Below are 25,969 nucleotides of genomic sequence, written 5' to 3'. Positions count from 1 at the left end.
ATGTGTTGAATTATTTTAGTTAGTATGTGTGCTTTCAATTTTGGTTAAATATGTCCTGCGGTGGCAGAGGAATTGGGGTTTTTTTGGGTTCGTTTTTTTACGAATTTGGCCTCTTATGATGTTTGTGCGGTATACTGTGTGTAATACAAGGCTGCAGGGAGGCTACTGCATCCATTCATTTGTATGTTCAGTTGATATGTATGGATTTGTCCTGCATTTATTTTAGTGTGCAGACATGCAGGGTGTGTTATATACAGACCTTTGAATGTGTATGTATCATTTTGTATAATATGCTTGGATTCTGTGCTTTCCATCTTGTAGTCACTGTGACTTCAGTTTCGAAAGGAGCTGATGGTTTACCTGCTTTGTTTTGTCCTTATTCAATAAAGGAACATAATGTTACACATTGTGTTTTTATATTCATATGGAATGTGTATTTGTTTATATGACAGAGTACTAGGGCCACACTGAAGAAAAAGGATAAAGTCATAAATTTATGAGGCTGGTTCTTTCTGCAGAAAAGCTACATATTGTTTTTACAGTTTTGATACTTATGACAATGTGATACTTAATATTCTGGCACATCAGCATGTCTTTGTTTATGAAACCATACTGAAGTACAATTTCACGAAATGCCCCACATCTGTCATTTTAACAACTGTCCTCCTTTAAAACAACCGGTTACAATATTATTACTTGTGTTTTTTTCCCCTCTGTGGCCCTAATATTCTATCATTTTATATATAGCCTTATAGTCTATGGGAAACTGTAAATTATCTAATGATAGCAACATAATCTAAAAATTATTTTTTATCCAAAATCATTGAAATGAATGATCACAAACGTTTAAATAATGACAGTGGGTCTAGTTATATGTGATAACAATGTATAGTGAGCAGTGAAATAACTATTGGTTTCCATTTGTGGTGACTGCTGACTGACATTAGGGATGAGATTAAATAGATCCTGGAATTTAGCCTGGTCTGGAGCAGGCTAGCTCCACAGAATAAATCTCCATGGTAATTTATACCATAACATATCCTCCTGCCCCCTATCCATCTTTAGTGCAACCGGATTACGGATCAATTGAGCCAGGATCACCAAGATATCCTGGCTTAATCCCTTATCCTAGTTTTGTGCAACAGGCCCCAGGGATGTTAAGTACTTTACGCCACTGGTTATTCCACACACGCGCCTCTCAGAGTAGGCGTTCCCTAACGGAAATATGCAAACAAATGCTACAACACGCCAATAGGATCTGACTAGCTCGTGCTTGGCTCTGCCCATCTCCAGTCTCGTTTATTCCCACTATGATTCATTCATCTTGGGTTAGTTTGAAAAATCTTTAGAAAAAGAACTCGCGTGCAGTGTTTTGATTGGCCCTCATGTTTTCCAAACCGGAAATGGCATCCGTTCGGAATTGACAGCACTCCCGAAGATGGCGGGGGTGTTTGAGGTGGAGGTTGATGGTATAGAACACGATCATGGACTCGGACATCACGATGAACGAAATCAGGTTAGGGTACCACATGTGTTACCGTTGTAGAATCTGAAAACAACAAATAGCGTGAATTGTAAAGTGCTCACATTGCGTTGCAGCCAATATGGACAAGACCTGCCTCTTGCACCGGCTAGTAAACGTCACACGATGTTAGCTTTGCTAGTTAACTTCCCAGTTCTCTTCCCTTTTAGCTAGACAGGTAGGAGGATATCATTGAGTGCATTTCTCTATTGAGTGCATTAGGAAACCAAGTATATTATAGTGCAGTCAGGTAAAACACAAACGTACAACTTCAAGGGCCATCATCATCACGCCCTTGTATTGTACGTGGTAGCTGATAGCTAACGTTAGCAAACTATTTAGCTAGGTTGCTATATATATAAGTAGCCACAGATAGCTAACTAAATTGATCATTCTGGTTTAGCTGCCAATTTGCTGCCTTTGCTTGACAATCCGTTTCCTATTTCAATAGCATCAATGATGTAGCAGTAGCTAATACTCATTAGATGTCACGCCATGTAATGGCTGATGTGGCAAACAGAGTCAAAGGTCATCTAGTTGACGCATAATCCATCCTCTGTCCAGGTAGCGCGAGCTCTCTAAAAACTGTTTTGGACCAAAGGCTAGTGTTCTCACCATTTAGCAATAATGGACAGAAACTGTGCCTATGCTCTTTGTTGGCCAGCAGGGTTCAGCCCTTTTAGTATTCACATGTCTGTCCACTACCAACAGCCTCCCAACCCACATGATCAGAATACAGACTGATTTAAAATTAACATTTTTGTTGCAATAATTGTCGTTTGTAGATATATTGTGACTGTTTAATTCAGAGGTTCTATGTAAATGCATTTATATGTAGATTTCTTACTAATTGATTTAGAAGCATTTGGAATAATTGTGAATGTCTGTTTTTTTTTCTTCACTTTAGGTCGACTTGTCCCATCTGTCACCAGAGGAGAAGTGGAGGTCAGTCTCTTCACAATTATTCATTCTGACTGCAAGTTAGTCGGAAGTTTACATACACCTTAGCCAAATACATTTAAACTCTGTTTTTCACAATTCCTGACATTTAATCCTAGTAAAAATTCCCTGTTTTAGGTCAGTTAGGATCACCACTTAATTTTAAGAATGTGAAATGTCAGAATAATAGTAGAGTGATTTATTTCAGCTTTTATTTAATTCATCACATTCCCAGTGGGTCAGAAGTTTACATACACTTAATTAGTATTTGGTAGCATTGCCTTTAAATTGTTTAACTTGGGTCAAACATTTCGGTGTAGCCTTCCACAAGCTTCCCACAATAAGTTGGGTGAATTTTGGCCCATTCCTCCTGACAGAGCTGGTGTAACTGAGTCAGGTTTGTAGGCCTCCTTTTTCACACATGCTTTTTCAGTTCTGCATCACAAATTTTATATAGGATTGAGGTCAGGTGTTTGTGATGGCCACTCCAATACCGTGACTTTGTTGTCCTTAAGCCATTTTGCCACAACTTTGGAAGTATGCTTGGGGTCATTGTCTATTTGGAAGACCCATTTGTGACTAAGCTTTAACTTCCTGACTGATGTCTTGAGATGTTGCTTCAATATATCCACATAATTTTCCTCCCTCATGATACTATCTATTTTGGGAAGTGCACCAGTCCCTCCTGCAGCAAAGCACCCCCACAACATTATGCTGCCACCCCCGTGCTTCGCGGTTGGGATGATGATCTTCGAATTGCAAGCCTCTCCCTTTTTCCTCCAAACATAACAATGGTCATTATGGCCAAACAGTTCTATTTTTGTTTCATCAGACCAGAGGACATTTCTCCAAGAAGTACGATCTTTGTCCCCATGTGCAGTTGTAAACCATAGTCTGGCTTTTTTAAGGCGATTTTGGAGCAGTGGCTTCTTCCTTGCTGAGCGGCCTTTCAGGTTATGTCGATATAGGACTCGTTTTACTGTGGATATAGATACTTTTGTACCTGTTTCCTCCAGCATCTTCACAAGGTCCTTTTGTGTTGTTCTGGGATTGATTTGCACATTTGGCACCAAAGTATGTTCATCTCTAGGAAGGAGACGCGTTCTGTCTCCTGAGCAGTATGACGGCTGCGTGGTCCAATGGTGTTTATACTTGCGTACTATTGTTTGTAAAGATGAACGTGGTACCTTCAGACATTTGGAAATTTCTCGCAAGGATGAACCAGACTTGTGGAGGTCTACAATTTATTTTTCTGAGGTCTTGGGTGATTTCTTTTGATTTTCCCATTATGTCAAGCAAAGAGGCACTGAGTTTGAAGGTAGGCCTTGAAATACATCCACAGGTACACCTCCAATTGACTCAAATGATGTCAATTAGCCTATCAGAAGCTTCTAAAGACATGACATAAATTCCAGAAAATGTCCAAGCTGTTTAAAGGCACAGTCAACTTAATGTATGTAAACTTCTGACCCACTGGAATTGTATACAGTGAGTTATAAGTGAAATAATCTGTCTGTAAACAATTGGAAACATTACTTGTCATGCACAAAGTAGATGTCCTAACCAACTTTCCAAAACTATAGTTTGTTAACAAGAAATGTGTGAAGTGGTTGAAAAACAAGTTTTAATGACTCCAACCTAAGTGTATGTAAACTTCCGACTTCAACTGTTCGTCACAAAAGTTAAGTCAGGTTCAACATGATCTTATTTTGATGTAGTTTGATTATTGATATACTGTAGAGCCCTTAGGTTATCAATGTTTCCTACCATTGGAAACTAGTATGAATGTAACTATTATAAGAATCTATCCAGATACTTAGTGATTGATCATATTGGATACCCAGGCCTGAGCACTAGGTTGTTTGTAGTATATATATATGTGTGTGTGTGTCTTCATAGGTTGGAGCATGCCAAGATGCATGCAAAACACAAGGGCCATGAGGCCATGCACGCTGAGATGGTGCTGATCCTCATTGTCACCCTGGTCATCGCCCAGCTGGTCCTTGTGCAATGGAAACAGAGGCACCCCAAGTCCTACAATGTAAGACACACAGACAATCTCTCCCACACACTGCACAGTCATGCTCACTCAGACACACAAACACACGCTGACCTGCGTGCAGAAGACGAAATAGACAGCATGCCCTGCAAATACCTGTTGGCAAATCATACAAATCACAGTTCACGTACTGTACAGACAAAACGTCCACAGACCAGCTTCTTCAACTGTACACAGTCTGGTTCTCGGGGTTATTCAGCCTCAAATTGAACTGAGTGTCTGTGTGCGTCGGTACTTTAAAATGTGTGTTCTCTTCTAGCTGGTGACTCTGTTCCAGATGTGGGTGGTTCCTCTGTACTTCACCACCAAGCTTCACTGGTGGAGGTTCCTTGTCACGTGGTTCATCTTCTCTGTGGTCACTGCATACGTTACCTACCGGGCCACACGTAAGCCACTGGAGTGCACTACGCCTAGGTAAGGTCCCATACACAAGGCCAGGTAGTGTCTACACACACCCATATGACCTGCCAACATGCACGCATTTTGCGTACCAACTACGCAATTCTCTGTCCATGTACGAGATCCGAGTTAAAAGTATGCAGAAATGAATAGGGCCTTATTTTTTAAAACATTTTAAAATCCACTGAGTAAATCTAACATCCCGATTCCCGAGCTGCAACACACAGACATGTACGGAGTTTGTGTCAACGGACATGGAGATGAATACATTATTGGACGTAGCTACATCGTGTCTGCCCCTCCTCCTGTTTGTTGTGATGCTGAGTTTGCCGACTGTCAACTGTACGTAAACACATGGACAAATCCATTTTCGACTGCGTGTTGTGGAAAGGTGAACACTAATCACATTTGCTAGTGAAAGAAATTAAATACAAATACGAAAAATAACTGGTCGCATTTGTGCCAGTGTGATATACATTTAATTCTGCGTCCCGTTCGTTGTATTTTCCACATAACATTACGAGGATCACGCAACCTGATAGACTAACTGTAATTATGATCCATGTCACAAAAAACATTACAAAAGTATAATCCAAAATAAATATAAGCATCTTGACATTAGATGGAGTCTGGAGTTTAGAAGATGAAGAATGAATGAGTGTCCGGTATCAGCTATAGAGGCAATGATTCTAAAATGCCTTTCCACTAGGTTTGAGATTTTATACATTTCTAAAATCTGAAATGATGTATGCGCTGCAAAGAAATCCAATAGGCACCTTTACATAGGCTGAAACAGCAGACTCTTCTAGCGAACAGCGTTCAGATTCTCTTTGCGCTAGCCTACTTAAGCTTTGTGTAGCCAGTTTGCGGTCTGTGTCGATGCGATCGTTTGTTTTTGTTTTTATGTTTTCAAATGATTTTGCTTTTAGTGTGGATTAGGAGCTGTGTCTAAAAAGCCAGTACTTGTGAGCTGGCCCTGGTGATTGGCCCTGTGGGGGAGGTGACAAGCATTCCTCTACTTTAGAGACTAAACTTGGGGGCATGTGCTAAGAAAAACGTTATAGATAATTATCTCCATTCTACACTGTACATGTGATCTCCAAGAATAAAGCCCCTTTGTGATTAGATCATGTTACTGACTTTTACCATGTGTGTAAATGGAATGCTGTCGAGAAAGAAAGTATTCCAACCTTTTATAGACTTGATTTGGTACAAATCGTGCAGGGGAAAGAAAACCCCAATTCGGCGAGGGCTTTGCGCGCGAGTTGAATCTCCAATTTGCCAATTGCATCTAGTACTCTAAAAAGTTGGACAGGGTTGGAAGGTCTGGATACCTCCATAATATACAGAATGCCTAGGTGATGCATGATGAAATGGTCATGGTAAGAGGTCAAAAGCCTCAAACCCAACCTGTCTTGCAGTAAGTGCTACTTTAGTCAAAGAACGGATCTATGTTTCTTCACATTCACCTCAGTTAGCTGAAATATGTCTGAATGTTCACTTGTTTCTGTGGACAGGCTGGTCTACAAATGGTTCCTTCTCCTCTACAAGATCAGCTATGCCACAGGGATAGTGGGCTACTCTGTTGTCATGTTTACACTGTTTGGCATTAACTTGATATTTAGGTAAGTTCTAGTTATTTCTTGGAACAATTGTGTATTTATGGACAATACCAGTGGTTAACAAGGATCATCCTTGTGTAGTTAGTCATTTTATTTCAGAATCCTTTAAATACCTTTTGATTTATAGAAGTGGCGCCGGAGCTTTCTTTGAGAAGCTGTAACGTTTTAATCATGTTGATATTGATGTTTATTTTCAGAATAAAGCCAGAGGACGCAATGGATTTTGGCGTGTCCTTGCTGTTCTATGGTCTGTACTATGGTGTCCTGGGTAGGGACTTTGCTGAAATGTGTGCAGACGTCATGGCATCGACAGTGGGGGTAAGTATCCAGGGCCTGTCAAGTTGCTAGTTGTACAACATTATTTGTTGTAAAAGCTGTGAATTTGTCCAGCAACATTACATTGTATCTCTGTCTCTGTCTTCTCTAGTACTACAGTGCGTCTGGAATGCCCACCAAGCACCTCTCTGACAGTATCTGCGCTGTGTGTGGCCAGCCCATTCTGGTCGACGTCAGCGAGGAGGGAATCATCGAGAACACCTACAGACTATCCTGCAACCATGTGTATCCTTTATCATCTAAGAAATATTCTCTAGATAAATATGCATGTTGGAGCGTGATGTTGTGGTAGAACTGGTTTGTCTGTTGCATAAAAGCTGTAACTGTCAGTGTGTCATGGAAGACGTGGTGTACGAACACAAAAGAAAAAGGGAAATTGACCGAATAAACATGCGCATGAGATGTGACTGTTGAACATCAGTAACACTGTACCATGTGCCCATCTCACTTCCTGTTTCTATAAATAATGGTGCCCTATGTCGTTTCCTGTAATGACTCCCTGTACTAGTCTTCCATGAGGTGAATTGTCACATGTTTTATGGCATTTGGGGTTTCTATGTTCACATTGAGGACATCATATTTTAATAGCTTACTGGTCTGAGCTTACTGATATGGTTATTACAGTGTGCCACAGGGAAGTAGGAAAAAAACCCATCCAGTATTCTGTATTTTACCAAGCAGTGAGCTATGCCTACAGCATTTGACCAGATTTTACCTAAAGTTTCATATTTGGCCATATTTTGCAGTTATTCTCATGTTTTTTTTTTAGGTTGAATGCACACACATGTAACACCACCCCTCCACCTTCTACCTGGCTCCTTAACTCTCTGCCTCAGATTCCATGAGTTCTGCATACGAGGATGGTGCATCGTGGGAAAGAAGCAGACATGCCCGTACTGTAAAGAGAAGGTGGACCTGAAGAGAATGTTCAGTAACCCGTATCCTTTACTCTTCTGCTCTCATGAGAGTTTGATGTCTAATATGTTCCTCTTTCATATTGTGTATGTCTCTGTCTTTTGCTTTCATATTGCAATTTGTCTCAGTCATTGACTCATTATTTCTGTTGGTTAGCACAACAGTACAGAGGGTTACACAGTACAGAGGTCGTTAGTTTCACTCTGCTTGTCCATGATGGGAATAGGTTGTGTTACCTATAAATGCTGCAGTATAAGTTATAAGCAGTAAGTTTACGCTGATGTTGTTCATGGGAACTTTGACCTACATTTACATGTAAACACAAACTGGAACAGGACATTATGGGAAGGGTGGCTTTATGGGACAGATGTGGCTTTGTCTCCATGGAGACGCATTGAGTTATATAACCTAGTTCCTGTTAGCGACTGTAGAAACTGTCAACGTTAGTAGCTGCTGCCTCTTTTGCTTTAGAGGTGACGCATCGTGTTACCATGGAGAACTAATCAATACACCTCCCAAATCCTTTCTTGACAACATAGCATACATATTTAATTTCACACACTTTTAATTAAAACAACACCCTAGGGCGAAGAGATGTTCCTATGGTTTTAAAAAGGGTAGGATATAGTTATTGGAAGATGTTATTGTCCATTCTCCACTATCAAGCCTGATTCTAGTAAGGTCCTGAAAGATATCACAATATATTATCACAGACTGGATATGTGAATTGGTTTGTAAGGGTTTGGTTTGGGGGTGGGGTCGTCACTTGTTTATATCTCCTTGACCCATAATATGAAGCTGGGAGAAGCCACATGTCATGTATGGACAACTCCTGGACTGGCTCCGCTACCTTGTTGCTTGGCAACCCGTAATCATTGGACTTGTGCAAGGCATCAACTATATCCTGGGCCTGGAGTGATCTGGGAAAGTGGAGGAGAGGGACACACAAGCCGTATGGAGATGGAAGATACTGCACTGGTCTGTCTGAGGGAGACTTGGAGGCCTCACCATGGACTCTATGAACATCTATTATAAACTGTGTCTACACCTGTACTATTTGTATAGATTTATAGGCACATAGTATCTGTATTTAAGATTTATTTGAATTTTACAAGTAATCTGGGTTTAGATGTCGGTTTCATTTTTGTTTAGTCAGTCACAACTAAAACAAATGCAGTGTACATTTCATAGCTTAGTAAAATGGTTCTCTGTTTTTTCATGGAGATGCTTTTTCCCAAAATAATTTGTCTTAACTTGTTGATATTTGTTGGATTCTATGGCAATGAGTAGTTAACACTGCTCAGATGAATGAGTGGAGCATTGCAGAGTGACAGTCGTTTTGTGTGTTAAATCTGCGCCTTTTGTTAGTGAAGGTCCTGGTTGAATGTGGCTGCTGGGGGGAGTTTCTGGTTCCTCAGGAGCACTAGCCTCAGACAGTCTATCCTATCCTACTACAGTCGTATTTTTAAGAAGGGCACTGCTTTCTCCAATATGCCCTCCTTATACCTCCCTCAGATGGCCTCTCCTGTCTGTATTCAGCCCAGATGGCTCTCCAGGAACAGATACTGTAAAAGACAGTGTGTGCAAGAAGGTGAATAACATTAGATCATTTCGGTTGTGTTTACTTTCTTGTCATGTTTTTGTTCTGTTAATAAACGTGACACAGTCAAGATCAGGTATAGACATTTACTTAATTTAAACCCGATTTACTAGAATAGAATAGCTCATGACCTGGGGGATTTTGAATATGCCTTTTTGTATATACCTTCCTGTATGTCTATTTCTGGGAAAGAAACTTACCAGACGGAAACCACCGGATCAGGATTGGGGGTCGCCCACTGAAATATTGTGTTGTCAGTTCTGAGAAAATACAGCATGTTAAAAAAAATATTCATCTGTATTCAACCCCAGTATTTTACATTTGTTAAATGATTCATGTTCATGTGTTAAATGAATCACACTTCATTTTATGCTTTGTAGATATAGGATGCATGATAAACATGACTTCATTGTGTCAAAAGCCACCCTATTGAGTCTCCCATAAATAAGCACATGAACTTGCGCACAGGGAATTCCCTCTGTGTGTGTGCTAGTGTGCATGTTTATTTAGGGTGGGTGGTTGAAGAGGAAGTGATTGTGTATATATAGTAAGTATATGAGGTAGTGTTGTTAGAACCAGCATTTGTTGACCATCTCACAGCAGTCAGACAGAAGTCCAGTATGAAGTTAACAATTTCTCTCACAGGTAAGCGATCGAACATTCTCACACACACCTTCGCTGATGTATGTTGACTATGGGTATATGATTACTTTCTGCTGCATATGTATCTACATTTCTATGTGTCTGTGTGCCTGTTACGCAATGGCTTAGGGTGTGTTCTGTCTCTTCACTACAGCTTTTCTGGGATTTTTCTGGGTCCTGCACTCAGAGGTCTCTACAGGTGTGTGTGTGTGTGTCTGTATCTGCCTGCCTACATGATTTTTCAACATTTCAAAATGTCTCTAACGTCAATTGTTATTGTCTAGATAACACAGAGGTGCCATCTCCCAGAATTATCCAGCCCATAAGGTCCAGAATAGGAGCTGTTCTAGGTAAGGAATTCTGCTATCTCACAGTTTTTATTAAAATGGTAATATCAATCATGGCCATGGATACTCTGAGGTGTTTATCATCACAGAACCCCTAGTCTTCACTGTGATTTAGAACTTGGGTTCTGGGTGTATGGTCTGATAATTCTATTCTGGTGTAGATAAGGACCAGTTTTTGGCAAACAGGATGTGCTTGTCATACACAGGAAAGCGGTTGGTTATTGAATGTAAGGCAGACCCAGGCCTTCCTGATGACTTTGCCCTTGTCTACTGGCTGGTCAATGGCACATTCCCAGAGGTAGCCTACACTGATGGCAGAGTATCAGAAACAGAAGAGTAAGTACTGGGGTTTGCATCACATGTAGACATTATTGGAAGCTTTGAAACCTTTGCCAAACCATGACTCTTACGCGCGTAGAGTAGGCAAAGTGTTCTGTTCAGCTCTTGTACTATATAATATGTGGAAGGAGTGTTGGCTAAGTGTTATAAATGTGTTGGTTTCAGATCAGTTTCAGAGGATGGCAGGGTGATCCAGAGGAGTCTGGTGTTTAAGAGCGTGACTGCAGAGGACTTCAGGTCCACCTTTACCTGTGTGATAAACAGCCCGGCTGGGCTTGACCAAAGGACTGTCACACTGATGGCCAATCACAAGGCTATATTTCCCCCTCTTTCACCCACTCCCAACACCAAACCGAGGAGAGAACAATGAGAAAAGACATAGGAAAAAGGACCAAAGAAAAAAAACACTAGCAAGAAATGAGATGACGGATGGACTTAGTCCACTCATGTATCATCCATAGTTCAGTGAAAAAGACAATGAACACTTACTGACAAAAAGCCCTTCTATTGCTCTATCTAGTGGCAATAGTCAAGTATGGATTCTAATGCAATAATCTTGAAGACTCAAAAGAAACTGATGACTAAGAAAGCATGGATGAAAAAGAATACATTCAAATTGTGACCATACACATGTGTTTAATGAACTGACTTTCACAACTGTAACCTAGGTTAAAGACAATTTAGTTCAAGGGAACTTCTCTTCATCTGCCGTTATTCTTTCACATCTCTTAGAAATGGATTAAGTTGTGTTTTATCATGACAAAGCAACACCATACATGTCCTGGAAGTAGGCAGCCATTGCAAATAAGATTGCATCATGTCATTTGTGTAAACCTTGTAAACACATACCAAGCATTGATAAGAGTACATTAGCTCACTATTTATGTAAAGCATCATAATGACAATGTTATATTTTGTGTATAGTCAATACATGTGTAATGGCCTATAAATATACATTTTCAATGGCTTAATTGGTTTCACACATCCCTTTGACTCTTATTTTGAAAACCCCTCACTTGTAGCCCAGTGACCTCACTGCCTCTCTTAGTAGTACTGCCACCTTGTGGCTACTTTTCACATTACAGATTTGTACTTTTCCACAGATATTACTTTTTTGTTACAAAGCAACCCTGAAGTATCCATATGTTTCTTCCCCAATTCCCTTAACCTAACAACACTCTCTTTGTCTTTATAAATACTGTCGTCAGAGTATTACCAGTCAGTGGTTATTCACAAAGTTAGAGTGGCTGTGGCTGCGAGCTTCAGCACCAACCCCTAGCAATTTTAGACAGCACTGCAGGTTGGCGTTCCTGTCAGGGTGGTGGTTTTCTTTGATCTTCTTCTTGATGATGGAGGCTCTTAGAGACAGACGAGCACTTGCTCTTATTGGGTAGGAAGCGTTGCAACAGCTCCTGATTGGCATTCTGGGCCATGCTCAAGAGGAAGCGCAGGTAGACGTCCAGGTTTCCATCGGGGCTCTGCAGACTGGGGTTCTTGAACATGAGTGAGAACTTGCTTTTCAGCGGCTGCTCCAGGATGTTCTTCCCTGTGCACCTCCAGATGAGGAACACGTAGAGGGCAGCCAGGTATTCCTGGATGGTGGGGTGGATGAAGGTCTGGACCTTCTCCTGGTACATGACAAACTACTCAATCAGGAACTCAATGCACAGGCCACTCTTAGTGACAGCCTCAGCGACCTCCACCCCACAGTCTTTCCAGGTGGCCTTGCCAATGACTATTTGGTTCTTCTCGAGCATTGTAAAGGCCAGCTTGCCCAGCTTCATCAGAAAGTTCCTCTCCTCTTCTGGGGTGTGAGAGGCCTAGCCCCTGGCGCCACGCACACGCAGGTGCACAAAGAGCATGTGGGTGTACATCAGGGTCAGCCCCTTGGGCAGCTCCACATCCGACCCCTTCTCCCTGAACGTGCGCTGGAACAGTCCGCACACCACCCAGCAGAACATGGACAGATGGCACATGATGTGGAGGGTCTTGCAGGAGGTCAGGTGGGCGATCACCTTATCGGCCTGCGCCGGGTCCTCAAATCTACTCCTGAAGTACTCCTTCTGTTCGTCAGTGAAGCCGCGCACCTCCAACACCTGGTACACAGCTTCTGGGGCAGTCGACTGGAGATGAGCAGGTTGCCCCTGATCAGGTTGGTCAGCACCACATGCATCATGGCCAGCTCGGTGCTATCACACCAAGTCTCTGTGCGGTGAAAGTCCAGGGGACATGCATACTCGTCCAGCCCGTCAGACGAACATGACCTTGCCGTCGCCGCACTTGAAGGTGGGCAGCACCTTGGTCTCAGGATAGAGGGCATGGATGATCTCCAGGAGGCAGGTCTTTAGGTCCAGCATGAGGTTGAGCTCTTTGAAGGGCAGTGGGAACAGGAAGTAGACATGCTTGTGCTTCCGCTCCTCAGCCCAGTCTATAATGAACTTCTGTACAGCCACAGACTTCCCCACCCCGGCGATACCGTTGGTGACTATAGATAGACCTGACATGCTTCTCTTGTCAATCTTTCTGACCTCGTGCTGGATATTGGGCCAGCGTTGCCTTCGTCTGTTATGTAGAGATCATTAAAGATACTGTCAAAGGCCTTATGCTCTCCCTGCTGGGCAAAGCACTCGTGCATACTGCTATACTTCCTCAGCAGAGTGCGTCTCAGCTCATAACGCACCTCATCTGCACAGAGAAAATAGGGGAAAAGGAGACATTAAACGCACAATCTAATATATTTCCTCCTTTTCAATGGGCATTTCAAATACAGATATGCATGCATCTGTTGGTCAGATACCTTAAAAAAAGGTAGAGGCGTGGATCAGAAAACCAGTCAGTATCTGGTGTGACCACCATTTTCCTCATGCAGCGCAACACATCTCCTTTGCATAGAGTTGATCAGGCTGTTGATTGTGGCCTGTGGAATGTTGTCCCTCTCCTCTTCGATGGCTGTGCGAAGTTGCTGGATATTAGCGGGAACTGGAACACACTGTCGTACATGTCAATCCAGAGCATCCCAAACATGCTCAATAGGTGACATGTCTGGTGAGTATGCAGGCCATGGAAGAACTGGGACATTTTCTCCATGGGACTTTTTCAGCTTCCAGGAATTGTGTACAGATCCTTATGACATGGGGCCGTGCATTATCATGCTCAAACATGAGGTGATGGCGGCGGATGAATGGCACAACAATGGGCTTCAGGATCTCATCACGGTATCTCTGCGCATTCAAATTGCCATCGATAAAATGTAATTGTGTTCGTTGTCCATAGCTTATGCCTGCCCATACCACAACCCCACTGCCACCATGGGGCATTCTGTTCAGAATGTTGACATCCACAAACCGCTCGCCCACAGGATGCCATACAAGGTGTCTGCGGTTGTGAGGCCGGTTGGACGTACAGCCAAATTCTCTAAAATGACGTTGGAGGCGGTTTATGGTAGATAGATAAACATTAAATTCTCTGGCAACAGCTCTGGTGGATATTTCTGCAGTCAGCATGCCTATTGCCGCTCCCTCAAAACTTGAGACATCTGTGGCATTATGTTGTGCCTTTTATGGTCCACAGCACAAAGTGCACCTGTGTAATGATCATGCTGTTCATTCAGCTTCTTGATATGCCACACCTGTCAGGTGGATGGATTATCTTGGCAAAGGCAAAATGCTCACTGACAGGGATGTAAACCAATTTGTGTACAATATTTGAGAGAAAGAAGCTTTTTCTTTGCGTATGGAACATTTCTGGGATCTTTTACTTCAGCTTATGAAACATGACACCAACACTTTACATGTTGCGTTGATATTTTTGCTCAGTGTATATTACATTCATCAAATGAAATAAAGATGTGCATACCTCTTTTGCAAATGTCCCTGAGGAAGTCAGCCAGGCGCTTGAGGCCCATGTCCTTCGACAGGGCCTTGGTTAGCTGCAGGGCCACCTCTAGGTCATAACACTCCAGCAGCCTGTCCACCAAGTCACCATGTCCATGCCCTGGGGAGGAGCACTGAACGACTCTGGGTAACGCTTCCACAGCATGATCTTAAACTTCCTCAGATCATCCTTCCCCAGCTTCTCCAGTGTCTTCCTGATGGCCTGGGAACCACAGAATGAAATAAAAAGAAGAGCAATTCTCTAACTCATCAACCCAACTCTGGGAACATGTTGACATTTGTGGTAGAACATACAGTACATCAGCCCACCTTGAAGGTGAAGTCTACAGTCAGGGCAGGGTGCCTCTTCTCATCTGGGTTTTTGATCAGCTCTGGTCTTGGAGGAAGTTCCACTGCAGGAAACTTTGAGACCTGGAGAGGTGGTGGGAGATGAAACTACTACACATACTGGTGCATGAGCCTAAACACATATGACCATTTTGTAAACAAATGGACATATATCCACAAACACCCACATTATATTCCCACTAAACCCAGGAACAAATACTCACATAAACATTTGTAATTACACCATAAAAACACACTTGAACATAGTTTGCATCCTGTCTGTGACTGATCAAACATGGAGGACTGTTCTTACTTCCTGGTTCTGGTCTCACAGTCATCACTGTCCACAGAGTAGCAGCTGGAGTAAGACTGTTCTTTGCTGCTGGACTCTGTACATAGAACATCACATGGACAATGATCGAGCCTTTTTCACATCATGCCTACTAAACACACACCAAATATCAATGATTGAGGATGGATGATGAAAGGATCAAGACTTGGACAAACAGGAAACATTATTGTGGGCAATAATATGCGCCGTGTACATGGGTCTCAGGCCATTGTCCAGGGAGGGTCTCATTTCAGGCACATAGAAAGCCTCCTCTCCCTCATCAGACACAGAGATACTACTTCTTCCTCCACCAGACACCCCCTCTCCAAATGGAAAACTGACATCTGATATTGTGTCCCCTCCATCATGAACCATTGTGTCAGCCCCTCACCCTGCCATCCTGGAGAACCTCAGGAGTACAGGTTCAGGGTCACAGTTCAAAGTCTGAAGTCAATGGCTACTTGACCAGTGCCAGACAGCACACACCTATGGATGTAATAAAAAATAAACACACACCTGTGGATGAAGGTTAAATATTGACGATAGATGAAATGCATGTAAATGACAGACTTGTTGCCACTTGCGAGTAGGCCTCTCTTACCATGAAGAAATTCATAAATACCGACATTTTCTGTTTCAGGTGAGCTTGTTTGGAAACCTCTCTGCTACTAAATGCACTTTTTGTCTCACTTCAATTTACTAAAACATCATATTTATTCATTCAAAATACACATAACACAACACTAGGGACAAAAATAATAACTCAAATGTCACAGCTCAAATTCTACATATTTGTCAAGACTAGAGACAAGGCCGTACAAAGATTTAGGTCCGACAAAGACGAAACTGCAATAGGTTACCTTCACTTTCAAAGGTACCTCCTACTCAGGGTTGCCAGGTCTAGTTGAAATTTCTAGCCCAATGATCTATCAAAACCTGCTCACGAGGCCTGAAAACTAGCCCAACATTTTGTTTTTGCAGCAAGAGAGGAGCTGCCACATTTATTTGATGAACCCTTTTCCCATAAGGTTGTCAAGCATTTTAAGAAGGAAATCGAAGTAATTTGTAACGACGTAGGCTAAGAAGCAAAATTCGGTTTTCCATCAAAATAGTAATGATTGCGAGCTTAAAAATATGTTACAAGAGAAAATATAATTTGCCCTTAACTCACCAGATAATTTTCCGTCAATGGATGTCGAGTTAACTTGTTTTGACTGCTATGATTAAGCAACAAGGTCTGAGGAGGTGTGGTATATGGCCAATATACCATGGCTAAGTGTTGTTCTTAGGACACAGCCCTTAGCCGTGGTACAGTGCATTCGGAAAGTATTCAGACTCCTTCCCTTTTCCCACATTTTGCTACGTTACAGAGCAAAAACCAAGCCACGAGGTCGAAGAAATTGAGCCCCGAGACAGGATTGTGTAGAGGCCCAGATCTGGGAAAGGGTACCAAAAATGTCTGCAGCATTGAAGTTCCCCAAGAACACACTGGCCTCCATCATACCTAAATGGAAGAAGGTTGGAACCACCAAGACTCTTCCTAGAGCTGGCCGCCTGGCAAAACTGAGCAATCGGGGGAGAAGGGCCTTGCTCAGGGAGGTGACCAAGAGCCCGATGGTCACTCTCACAGAGCTCCAGAGTTCCTCTGTGGAGATGGGAGAAACTTCCAGAAGGACAACCATCTCTGCAGCACTCCACCAATCAGGCCTTTATGGTAGAATGGCCAGACGGAAGCCACTCCTCAGTAAAAAGCATGACAGCACCTAAAGGATTCAGACCATGAGAAACAAGATTATCTGGTCAGATGAAGCCAAGATTGAACTCTTTGGCCTGAATGCCAAGCGTCACATCTGGAGGAAACCTGGCACCATCCTTACGGTGAAGCATGGTGGTGGCAGCATCATGCTGTGGAGATGTTTTTCAGCGCCAGGGACTGGGAGACTAGTCAGGATCGAGGGAAAGATGAACAGAGCAAAGTACAGAGAGATCCTTGATGAAAACCTGCTCCAGTGTTCAGGACCTCAAACTGGGGCAAAGGTTCACCTTCCAACAGGACAACGACCCCAAGACAAGAGTGGCCCAACCAGAGCCCGGAATTGAACCCGATCGAACATCTCTGGAGAGACCTGATAATAGTTGTGCAGTGACGCTCCCCATCCAACCTGACAGAGCTTGAGAGGACCTGCAGAGAAGAATGGGAGAAACGCCCTAAATACAGGTGTGCCAAGCTTGTAGCGTCATACCCAAGAAGACTCAAGGCTGTAATCGCTGCCAAAGATGCTTCAACAAAGTACTGAGTAAAAGATCTGAATACTTATGTAAATATAATATTTTAGTGAAAAAAAATATATACATTTGCAAACATTTCTAAAAACCTGTTTTTGCTTTGTCATTATGGGGTATTGTGTGTAGATAGATGAGGGATTTTTTAAAAATATTTTTTTGAATAAGGCTGTAACGTAACAAAATGTGGAAAAATACAAGAGGTCTGAATATATTCTGAATGCACTATATATTGACCATATAGGCCTACCACAAACTCCTGAGGTGCCTAATTGATATTATAAATGGGTTACCAAAGTAATTAGAGCAGTAAAAATACATGTTTTGAAAGTTGGACAGAGAATCTCGAAATCTCTGTGCAAGAAACACTTCAAAAAACAAATGTTAAGCTATTTTCTGGCAATTGTGCCATTATGTGCCAGATGTTCATTTTTTACTTCTTCGGGATCAGTGTCCCTTCCACGGGACAGTTGAGCTAACGTAGCCTAATGCGATTTGCATGAGGTTGTAAGTAGCAAGAACATTTCCCAGGACATAGACATTTCTGATATTGGCAGAAAGCTTAAATTCTTGTTAATCTAACTGCACTGTCCAATTTACAGTAGCTATTACGGTGAAAGAATACCATGCTATTGTTTGAGGAAAGTGCACAATTGTGAACAGGAAAAGTTATTAATAAACAAATTAGGCACATTTGGGCAGTCTTGATTCAAAATATTGAACAGAATTACAATGGTTCATTGGATCAGTCTAAAACTTTGCACATACACTGCTGCCACCTAGAGGCCAAAATCTAAATTGCACCTGGGCTGGACTAATACATTCTGGCCTTTCTCTTGCATTTCAAAATGATGGTACAAAAAAATACAAAGAACAGTTGTTTTTTTTCTTTGTATTATCTTTTACCATATCTATTGTGTTATATTGTCCTACATTCCTTATACATTTCCACAAACTTAAAAGTGTTTCCTTTTAAATGGTACCAAGAATATGCATATCCTTGCTTCAGGGCTTGAGCTACAGGCAGTCAGATTTTGGTATGTCATTTTAGGCGAAAATTGAAAAAAAGGGGCGGATCCTTAAGAGTACAAACCGTTATAAATGGCTTATTTGCGAGATTGACTTGTTATGTCAATAGGCAAGTCGACAGACTGCAGTTTACTTTATTAAGCTACCTCTGAGCGAAAGTATTTGAAAGCGCTCTAGTGTGGCGAATGACGTTTTCCAGTGCTTTGTCGCCTTTATATCAGTTCTAGCACGTTAATATGTTATAAAGAAAAAGAGTTGGAAATATGTGTCTCCATAATGAACAATATAAATAGCCTACATACAACTGCCAAAAAATTGTCACGACTTGTGCGCTGGCTGCTCTCTCTCTGTGACTCAGCTGCCTGCTGCAGTGCTCTCTCAACACACACGCACAAACTCCAGGCCCTCCCCCTTCCCACCACTCCCTCGGTAACAGCCTGCTCACTGCCTGATAGTCAGCAGCAGCAGGTCACAGTGAATAACTTATATATTTTTTAAGAGAAATGCCATGCTGGCCGTGGTGCAACGTAAAGGCGCTACATGGTCAATCTGCCGTCTGCATTGGCCGTGCAGCATTTACGGTGATACGGCCTCTGTAGAAGGCAGGGCTTCATACTTCCCGCTCTTAAAGGAGTAGTGCAGAGCTGTTGTGAAGGAAGTTGTTAAGGAAGTCACTTTGTTTTCATACGGGACCTCCCGACCCCTCCTACCGTCAACCAATCATGCCAACGTAGAGCCCTCCACAGTTTTACAAAATTTGGGCTAAGCATGGTGATGCAGTACTGAGCGCAATTTGGCCTCTCGCATGACTCAGGAGGCTCCGAAATTACGTCACACTATCCATACGGCGCCTTCGACCACATTTTCGGATCAAGCATAAGTTGGCTAAGTAGCCCAAAAACCAGCAACCCGCGACAAATGTTTTCTAAGTAGCCCAATTTCGGGAAAATGGCAACCCTGCTTCTACTTCCATGATCTCACTGGTCGTAGCTAAACAGACCGCCGAAGGGTTAGACCACAGCGTTTCTAAACCCAGAGACGCAACATCGCGAGACTTCCGGGAACGCTTGCGAAACAGGCCGGGGTTTGGGGTTTGAGAAGTCAATGAGAAAAGTGAAAAAATATTCATTAGTTGTTAATCTAGATTCGAGTCAATGTCTTAAGCAGTTGAACATGCTATTACGCCAACCTTGTGAAAGTGACAAATTGACACGTTTTCATTTTCGTTAAAAACAACTTTATATCGAAGAAGTGCCTTTGATTTGACGGCATGCACATGCGCAGTTTGGCGCGAGACGACCCGATGACGTGTTTCTACGCATTAGCTTTCTAACCAACGTTGCCATGACGTCGCCGACAAGTATGATCTGGGATCTATTGGAGAAGCAGTTTTAGCCTATCTTCCTACTGTACTGTCTTTGGTTAGACCTTCGACATACAAAATGTAGTCTGAATCAATTTCATAGTTTACCAGCGAAGACTGGACCTATCCGAAGATAAAGGTGACACAATTGGTGTCCTGTCAACTGTAGCCTAGGGCCGTCACTAGTTACCACAGCCACAAAGTCATAAACCTAAACCTAACATAATCCCTTACCTTACCCACACTGCTAACCTAATGCCTAACCCTAACCTTAAATCAAGACCAAAAATAACATGTTTTTTTCATTATTTTTTACGATATAGCCAATGTTGACTTTGTGGCTGTGGTAACTAGTGTAAACCGTAGGCAAGGGGTTAACTTTATCTTGCAGAATGAGGGGTCAACACCTAGGGAGGTCCAGGGGCATGCCCCTGTGAGATTTTTTTATACAAAAAAAATGGGTGTGGAATGGTTGTTTCTGGTGAATTTTGAGGGGAAATACATCCAAAGCTTTCCTGATAATTTGGTTAATATATCCCAACCAACTGAAATACCAATAATTTCTGTATAAGGGCACAGGGCGAGACCCAGATGCAGTCCAGGAGGTACAGAGTGGCAGGCAGGCTCAAGGTCAGGGCAGGCAGAATGGTCAGGCAGGTGGGTTCAGAGTCAAGGCAGGCAAGGGTCAAAACCGGGAGGACTAGCAAAAGAGAGATAAGAAAAAGCAAGTGCACGGAAAAACACGCTGGTTGACTTGACAAGACAAACTGGCAACAGACAAACAGGGAACACCGGAATAAATACCCAGGGACTAATGGGGAAAACGGGTGACACCTGGAGGTGGGTGGAGACAATAACAAAGACAGGCGAAACAGATCGGGGCGTGACATTCTGTATTACTTCAGACTGTTTGTCAACTCTAACAGTTCACCAAAGCCCTGCTTTAACTAAAAATGTAAATGTCATAACCTTGTATGTGCTCGTTTTGTAGACTCTCATAAAGTCTGTTCTGGTGATTTTTCTACTTCCCAAAAATGTATACAAATTAATGAATGAAAATAAAAGAATGCTGACACCAGCTAAAATATTATTTCCCCCTCCAGACATGAGCCTGTAACAATGGTTAATGTAATAACACCAGTTTCTGTAATAACTTTTATTTTTGTATTAACCTTTAGATTTGTTATGTAATAAAACCGGTAGGGCAGCACACAATTGACCCAGCGTCATCCGGGTTAGGGTTTGGCCGGGGTAGGCCGTCGTTGTAAATCAGAATTTGTTCTTAACTGACTTGCCTAGTTAAATAAAGGTTAAATAAATAAAAAATGTAATAGCATGCCGGCTTAACGTAATAAAATGTTGAATGGTTAACGTAATAACGTTTTCTGCTAAATGTAATATTACATTAATGGGTGGTTATTACATGAACTTGTGAGTAACAACTTTTTTGATGAATATTGTTATAACTTCAACCAATCATGTAATAACATACCAAAATCAATATTTTGATGTACTACTTTCCTCAATTTGATGCACATACCACCACCCACTGCCAATTACAACACAAGCAAACTCACGCACATCATACAGGAATACTCACACGAGACACTCACAAGCACACATTGAAATGTACACACATCAGTGGCAACCCGTCATTCAGGGCAGGTGGGGGCTTACCTGTTTTGAATGTTATTTTGACATTAATACGTGTCACATCAGTTTGCAAACAATGTAAAAAAAAATTAAAAATCACTGAGTTAATAAAGCCGCATACAAACATGGCTTCTTTTTTGCTTCCTTGAGTAAGGCAGCTCCAAAATCTAGGTGTTTCAGCCTAGCTCAGTGCTTTCTGTGGTGGTGGGGTAGCCAGTGGAAAATACGAAGTGTAGGTGTTTGTAATGTTCTCTAGTTGCGCCATGATTAGCTCAGTGTTCAGTCACTCGTGGGGACAGTACGTCACGCCAAGTCTAAGGGTAGACCTAGAAAATTCAAGCCCCTTGGGTGCTGCCATAGAGTTACATTAGAAGTACCCATCCAAGAAGGCTCATGGTCATTGGCCACAGATAAAATGACATCAATTCACATTATATCTACAGTAGCTTTGATTGGACTGATCATGTCAACGTCATACTTTCAAAATTTTAGCTAGCAGTCATCATCATGAATCAAGTCGACAATCTACTGGCAAATCCCTTTTAACCCATGTCATATGAATAGAAATAATGAAGAGAAATGATAGATAAAATGTATCGGTGCTCATTGGCCATTGGACATAAACATTACACAACAAGTTGGAAATCGTAAATTCAACAATGAGTGGTTTGGAAGGAATCAGTGACAGTGGCTAACTGCAAGCATTGCAAAGCAATCACTAGCCTGCTATTCGGTGGAGTGGCTGTGTGGTCCCAAATCTGGTATTAAGTGTCTGTTTTCCAAGTTTAAAATGATAAACATTCAACATTAGCCATGCAGTCAATGAAGCATGATTTGTGCCGTGCACAAAACAACTGTTAACTCGGAACTGCGAAAACTTGACTTCAGTGAGTTCAAGACAACTGGGAATTCCGGAAAAAACGAGCTCCGACTGGGAAATACGTTTTGAACGGTCATCCAACTCGGAATTGTAAATCGGGAACTCTGGACTCTTTCTAGAGCTACGACTTGAAGATCAATTACATCATCATGATTCAACCTTGAGTACCCTGTTGTCTTGTTAGCACCATAAATCCAGAGAATGACAGACTTTGATGACAAAATTTGCCCACGAAGGACCACCGTGTCACCTTCCTATTCAAGTGAGCACAGCACAACAAGTGGAGTCCAAAAATGTCTTGTATGCTGCTGCATAAATGATGTAATATGCCAGGGAGATATGTATACTGTAGCTACGAAAGTAATACTAAGTGTATTTTGTGTAGTAAGCTGTTAGTAGCCCACGTGCCTCACCCTAATAATTTGGTCAATTTACCTCTCTTAATTTCGCCTACTGTTCTGACTTAGTGGTGCACATGTAGCCTATAACCTGTTTTAGAGCAATGTATCATAACATTTTGTAAGAGATTTCATTGTCTGCCCCCTTTATGTATCCTACGGTTCTGACTTGGTGTACAGGGAGAACACTGTAAGAACGGCCCATGTTATGTATTCTGTCACTGTACATTTCAAAAGTGCTGAACAAATAGTTATATTGACTACGTCCATCCTAGAAATTACGGATTGCCTCTTATCCACTTGTCGTCCCCTTATGCTACAGTTTGTACATCTCAATTGCCATTAGAAACCACATTTGTTTCAGCAAGTCAGCCATATCAGCTATGTTTTTGAAAACGGCAGTAAATGTGGCTGAATGAACTGTTTCGCTGCCAGACAAGGCTCCGCTGATAGCCAGGTGTAGCACTGGTAAGATGTTTGGACTGCTGTTGGGACAACTTTATGTTGGCCCTAACAATTTGTGGACACCGTTTGTCACCGTTATAGTGCAATTCATTTATTGTTTAGTGTTGTGTTGTGTAGTGGCTTTGATGGCATGCATACCATTTTTTTTTTTTTTCCCCACGAAGATTTAAATGCAAATTCCTGCATCTAGGCCCTCTCCCCTTCTATACACCAAGTCACTTGGCTCTGTCATATCCTCACATGGTCTCTCCATACATTGCTATGCAGATGACACTGAACTAGTTTTTTCCTTCCCGCCTTCTGACACCCAGTGGTGGCATGCATCTCTGCATGCCTGGCAGATATCTCAGCTTGGATGTCGGCCCACTACCTCAAGCTCAACCTCGACAAGACAGAGCTGCTCTGTCCCGGGGAAGCCCTGCCCGCTCCAAAACCTCTCCATTACGGTTGACAACTCCAAGGTGTCCCCTCCCAGAGTGCAACATTTTTGGGGGTGTCAACCTGGGTAACACCCTGTCATTCAAACATCAAAGCAATGACTCACTCCTGCAGGTTCATGCTTTAAAACATCCTTAGAGTACGACCCTACCTCAGACAGGGAGCGGTTCAGGTTCTAATCCAGGCACTTGTCATTGTCATCTCCCATTTGGCCTACTGCAACTCGCTACTGGCTGGGCTCACCGCTTGTTCCATCAAACCCCTGCAACTTATCCAGAATGCTGCAGCCCGCCTGGTATTCAACCATCCCAAGTTCTCCCATGTCACCCCTCTCCTCCGCACACTCCACTGGCTTCCAGTCGAAGCTCACATCTATTCAAAGACCATGGTACTTGCCTACGGAGCAGCAAGAGGAACTGCCCCTCTGTACCTTTAGGCTATGCTCAAACCCTACACCCCAACCCTAGCACTCCGTTCTACCACCTCTGGTCTCTTGGCCAGTCTAAGGACTTCTCTATTCTGGCACCCCAATGGTGGAATCAGTTTCCCCCTGAAGCTAGGTCAGCGGAGTCCCTGCCCATCTCTGAAAAACCTCTTAAACACTCTCACACCCCCCCCCCCAAATAATTAGTAGCTTTGACTTTGCTGATAGCTACTTTATTGAGGAAAAAGTACTTACTATGACTGTGATATGTGGTTGTCCCACCTAGCTATCTTAAGATGTATGCACTAACTGTAATTTGCTCTGGATAAGAGCGTCTGCTAAATTACTGAAATGTCAAATGTAAAAATGTACCAAACCACATTGAAATGTAGACACACACACACGCACACACACGCACGCACACACACACACACACACACACACACACACACACACACACACACACACACACACACACACACACACACACACACACACACACACACACACACACACACACACACACACACACACACTGTTCGCATTGTTCAACTGGAACTTGTTTATTTGCTATCACAATACCTAAACCCTGACATACCATACACACAACAGGATGTGTATGATGATGAGTAACCTTGCTTGAGACTTTGTGGTTGACTGGGTTAGAGACACCTGGGCTAGAATCCAGTCTGTGCCCAGATGGGTCTAGAAGTGTAACAGAGGTAGTTTGGTAGTTTGGTGAACCACACTTGAATGTTGAGTAACCCCAGCCCTAGGATTCAAACCGGTAACCTTCCAGTTACTGGCCTGCTACTTTATCTTCTTTAGGCAGGGCCGGCCCCAGGCAAAGCGACATAAAACATTTAAAAAAATAATAATGTTTAGAATTGCAGGAAAGTATCTGTAAAACAATTTTTTTCTCTCCATCATCAAGAGGGGGGGGGCGATAAAATGTTTTGCCCACAAGGTGGGGGGGTCTCCAACAAAATTTAGTTTAGGGCCCCCAAAAGGCAAGTCTTCAGGTATCAAAAAACCTTTAAACACACAAGCATGGTTTACAGAACTACATTTGTTACACTCCACCACCCATTTCACCTCCTCACAGATACTGTACCTATCCAAGTCACAGAACCAATGGGACAGAATGATGTCTAACCTAGGTCTCCTGCAGGCCACAAAACTGTGTTACCCTGCTAAGCTTAAGTGTAGGCATTAGCTCAGGGAGCTTACACAAATCTTTAGGTCTCAGACAAGTTTAATTACACCTACAATACTTTTCAGGTGCTATAGCTTACTGCCTTGGTGGCCATGAGTAAGGCACTTTGCCCCTAAACTGCTACAAGGGCAAGGCTGACCCTGTTCTGCTCCAATACTATTCTGTATTTAGTGTGTCATAGGGTTTGGTACAGTGACAACAAAAAACAGTTACCATTATACAATATACTTTTATTTTGAAATAAAATGTTGCCTGAGTGTGTGTGTGTGTGTGTGTGTTATTTTGTCACATGCCTATGTGTTCCTGTGAGTGTGTGTACATGCGTGTGTTTTGAATACATGTTAAGTTTGTATGTGTGGGGATATACCAGTATGTGTGTTTTGGCAACTCCAAAGGCGTAATGCATTCATAACACCTTTTTGAAATCATTAATAACACTTTCATGAGTGCTGCAGGATCATTCATAATAACCTTCATACCACATTAATACAACATCAATTATATGTCATCTTCAAAACAAAAGTTTTCATTACAGTATTACAAGTTATT

The 25,969-nt window shown here is 42.4% G+C and overlaps 2 protein-coding genes and 1 pseudogene across 3 annotated transcripts; 2 read left to right on the top strand and 1 right to left on the bottom strand.

The window, feature by feature from the left end:
* The first annotated feature begins 1,394 nt into the window (after window positions 1–1,394).
* LOC115148977 (RING finger protein 121) lies at window positions 1,395–9,462 on the top strand. The gene is made up of 9 exons (XM_029691358.1): window positions 1,395–1,516; window positions 2,430–2,467; window positions 4,361–4,502; window positions 4,780–4,934; window positions 6,437–6,544; window positions 6,739–6,859; window positions 6,969–7,102; window positions 7,714–7,815; window positions 8,591–9,462. Exons 1-9 carry the CDS (start codon window positions 1,439–1,441, stop codon window positions 8,709–8,711), a joined length of 999 nt encoding a protein of 332 aa, XP_029547218.1. The 5' UTR covers window positions 1,395–1,438; the 3' UTR covers window positions 8,712–9,462.
* A 339-nt stretch (window positions 9,463–9,801) lies between these two features.
* LOC115148978 (interleukin-18-binding protein) lies at window positions 9,802–11,345 on the top strand. Of its 2 annotated transcripts, XM_029691359.1 has the most exons (5): window positions 9,802–10,037; window positions 10,189–10,233; window positions 10,319–10,384; window positions 10,588–10,717; window positions 10,886–11,345. In XM_029691359.1, exons 1-5 carry the CDS (start codon window positions 10,013–10,015, stop codon window positions 11,088–11,090), a joined length of 471 nt encoding a protein of 156 aa, XP_029547219.1. In that variant the 5' UTR covers window positions 9,802–10,012; the 3' UTR covers window positions 11,091–11,345. The 2 variants fall into 2 exon arrangements, with proteins under 2 accessions (XP_029547219.1, XP_029547220.1); XM_029691360.1 differs by lacking the exon at window positions 10,189–10,233.
* LOC115148296 (NACHT, LRR and PYD domains-containing protein 6-like) lies at window positions 11,340–15,278 on the bottom strand (annotated as a pseudogene).
* Between the last annotated feature and the right edge of the window lie 10,691 nt (window positions 15,279–25,969).

Source organism: Salmo trutta, chromosome 15, assembly GCF_901001165.1.
Source record: "Salmo trutta chromosome 15, fSalTru1.1, whole genome shotgun sequence".
Classification (NCBI taxonomy): domain Eukaryota; kingdom Metazoa; phylum Chordata; class Actinopteri; order Salmoniformes; family Salmonidae; genus Salmo; species Salmo trutta.
The sequence above is the reverse complement of the archived record's forward strand: the minus strand, read 5'-3'. Positions and strand labels throughout refer to the sequence as shown.

What these genes read in the sequence shown, in the direction of transcription:
- LOC115148977 (XM_029691358.1), top strand. Translation starts at nt 1,439, where the DNA reads ATGGCGGGGGTGTTTGAGGTGGAGGTTGATGGTATAGAACACGATCAT. An exon ending in GGCATTAACTTGATATTTAG is followed by an intron (nt 6,545 to 6,738) that starts GTAAGTTCTAGT and finishes GTTTATTTTCAG; the next exon opens with AATAAAGCCAGAGGACGCAA. An exon ending in TCATGGCATCGACAGTGGGG is followed by an intron (nt 6,860 to 6,968) that starts GTAAGTATCCAG and finishes TGTCTTCTCTAG; the next exon opens with TACTACAGTGCGTCTGGAAT.
- LOC115148978 (XM_029691359.1), top strand. Translation starts at nt 10,013, where the DNA reads ATGAAGTTAACAATTTCTCTCACAG. An exon ending in GCACTCAGAGGTCTCTACAG is followed by an intron (nt 10,234 to 10,318) that starts GTGTGTGTGTGT and finishes GTTATTGTCTAG; the next exon opens with ATAACACAGAGGTGCCATCT. An exon ending in CAGAATAGGAGCTGTTCTAG is followed by an intron (nt 10,385 to 10,587) that starts GTAAGGAATTCT and finishes TGTCATACACAG; the next exon opens with GAAAGCGGTTGGTTATTGAA.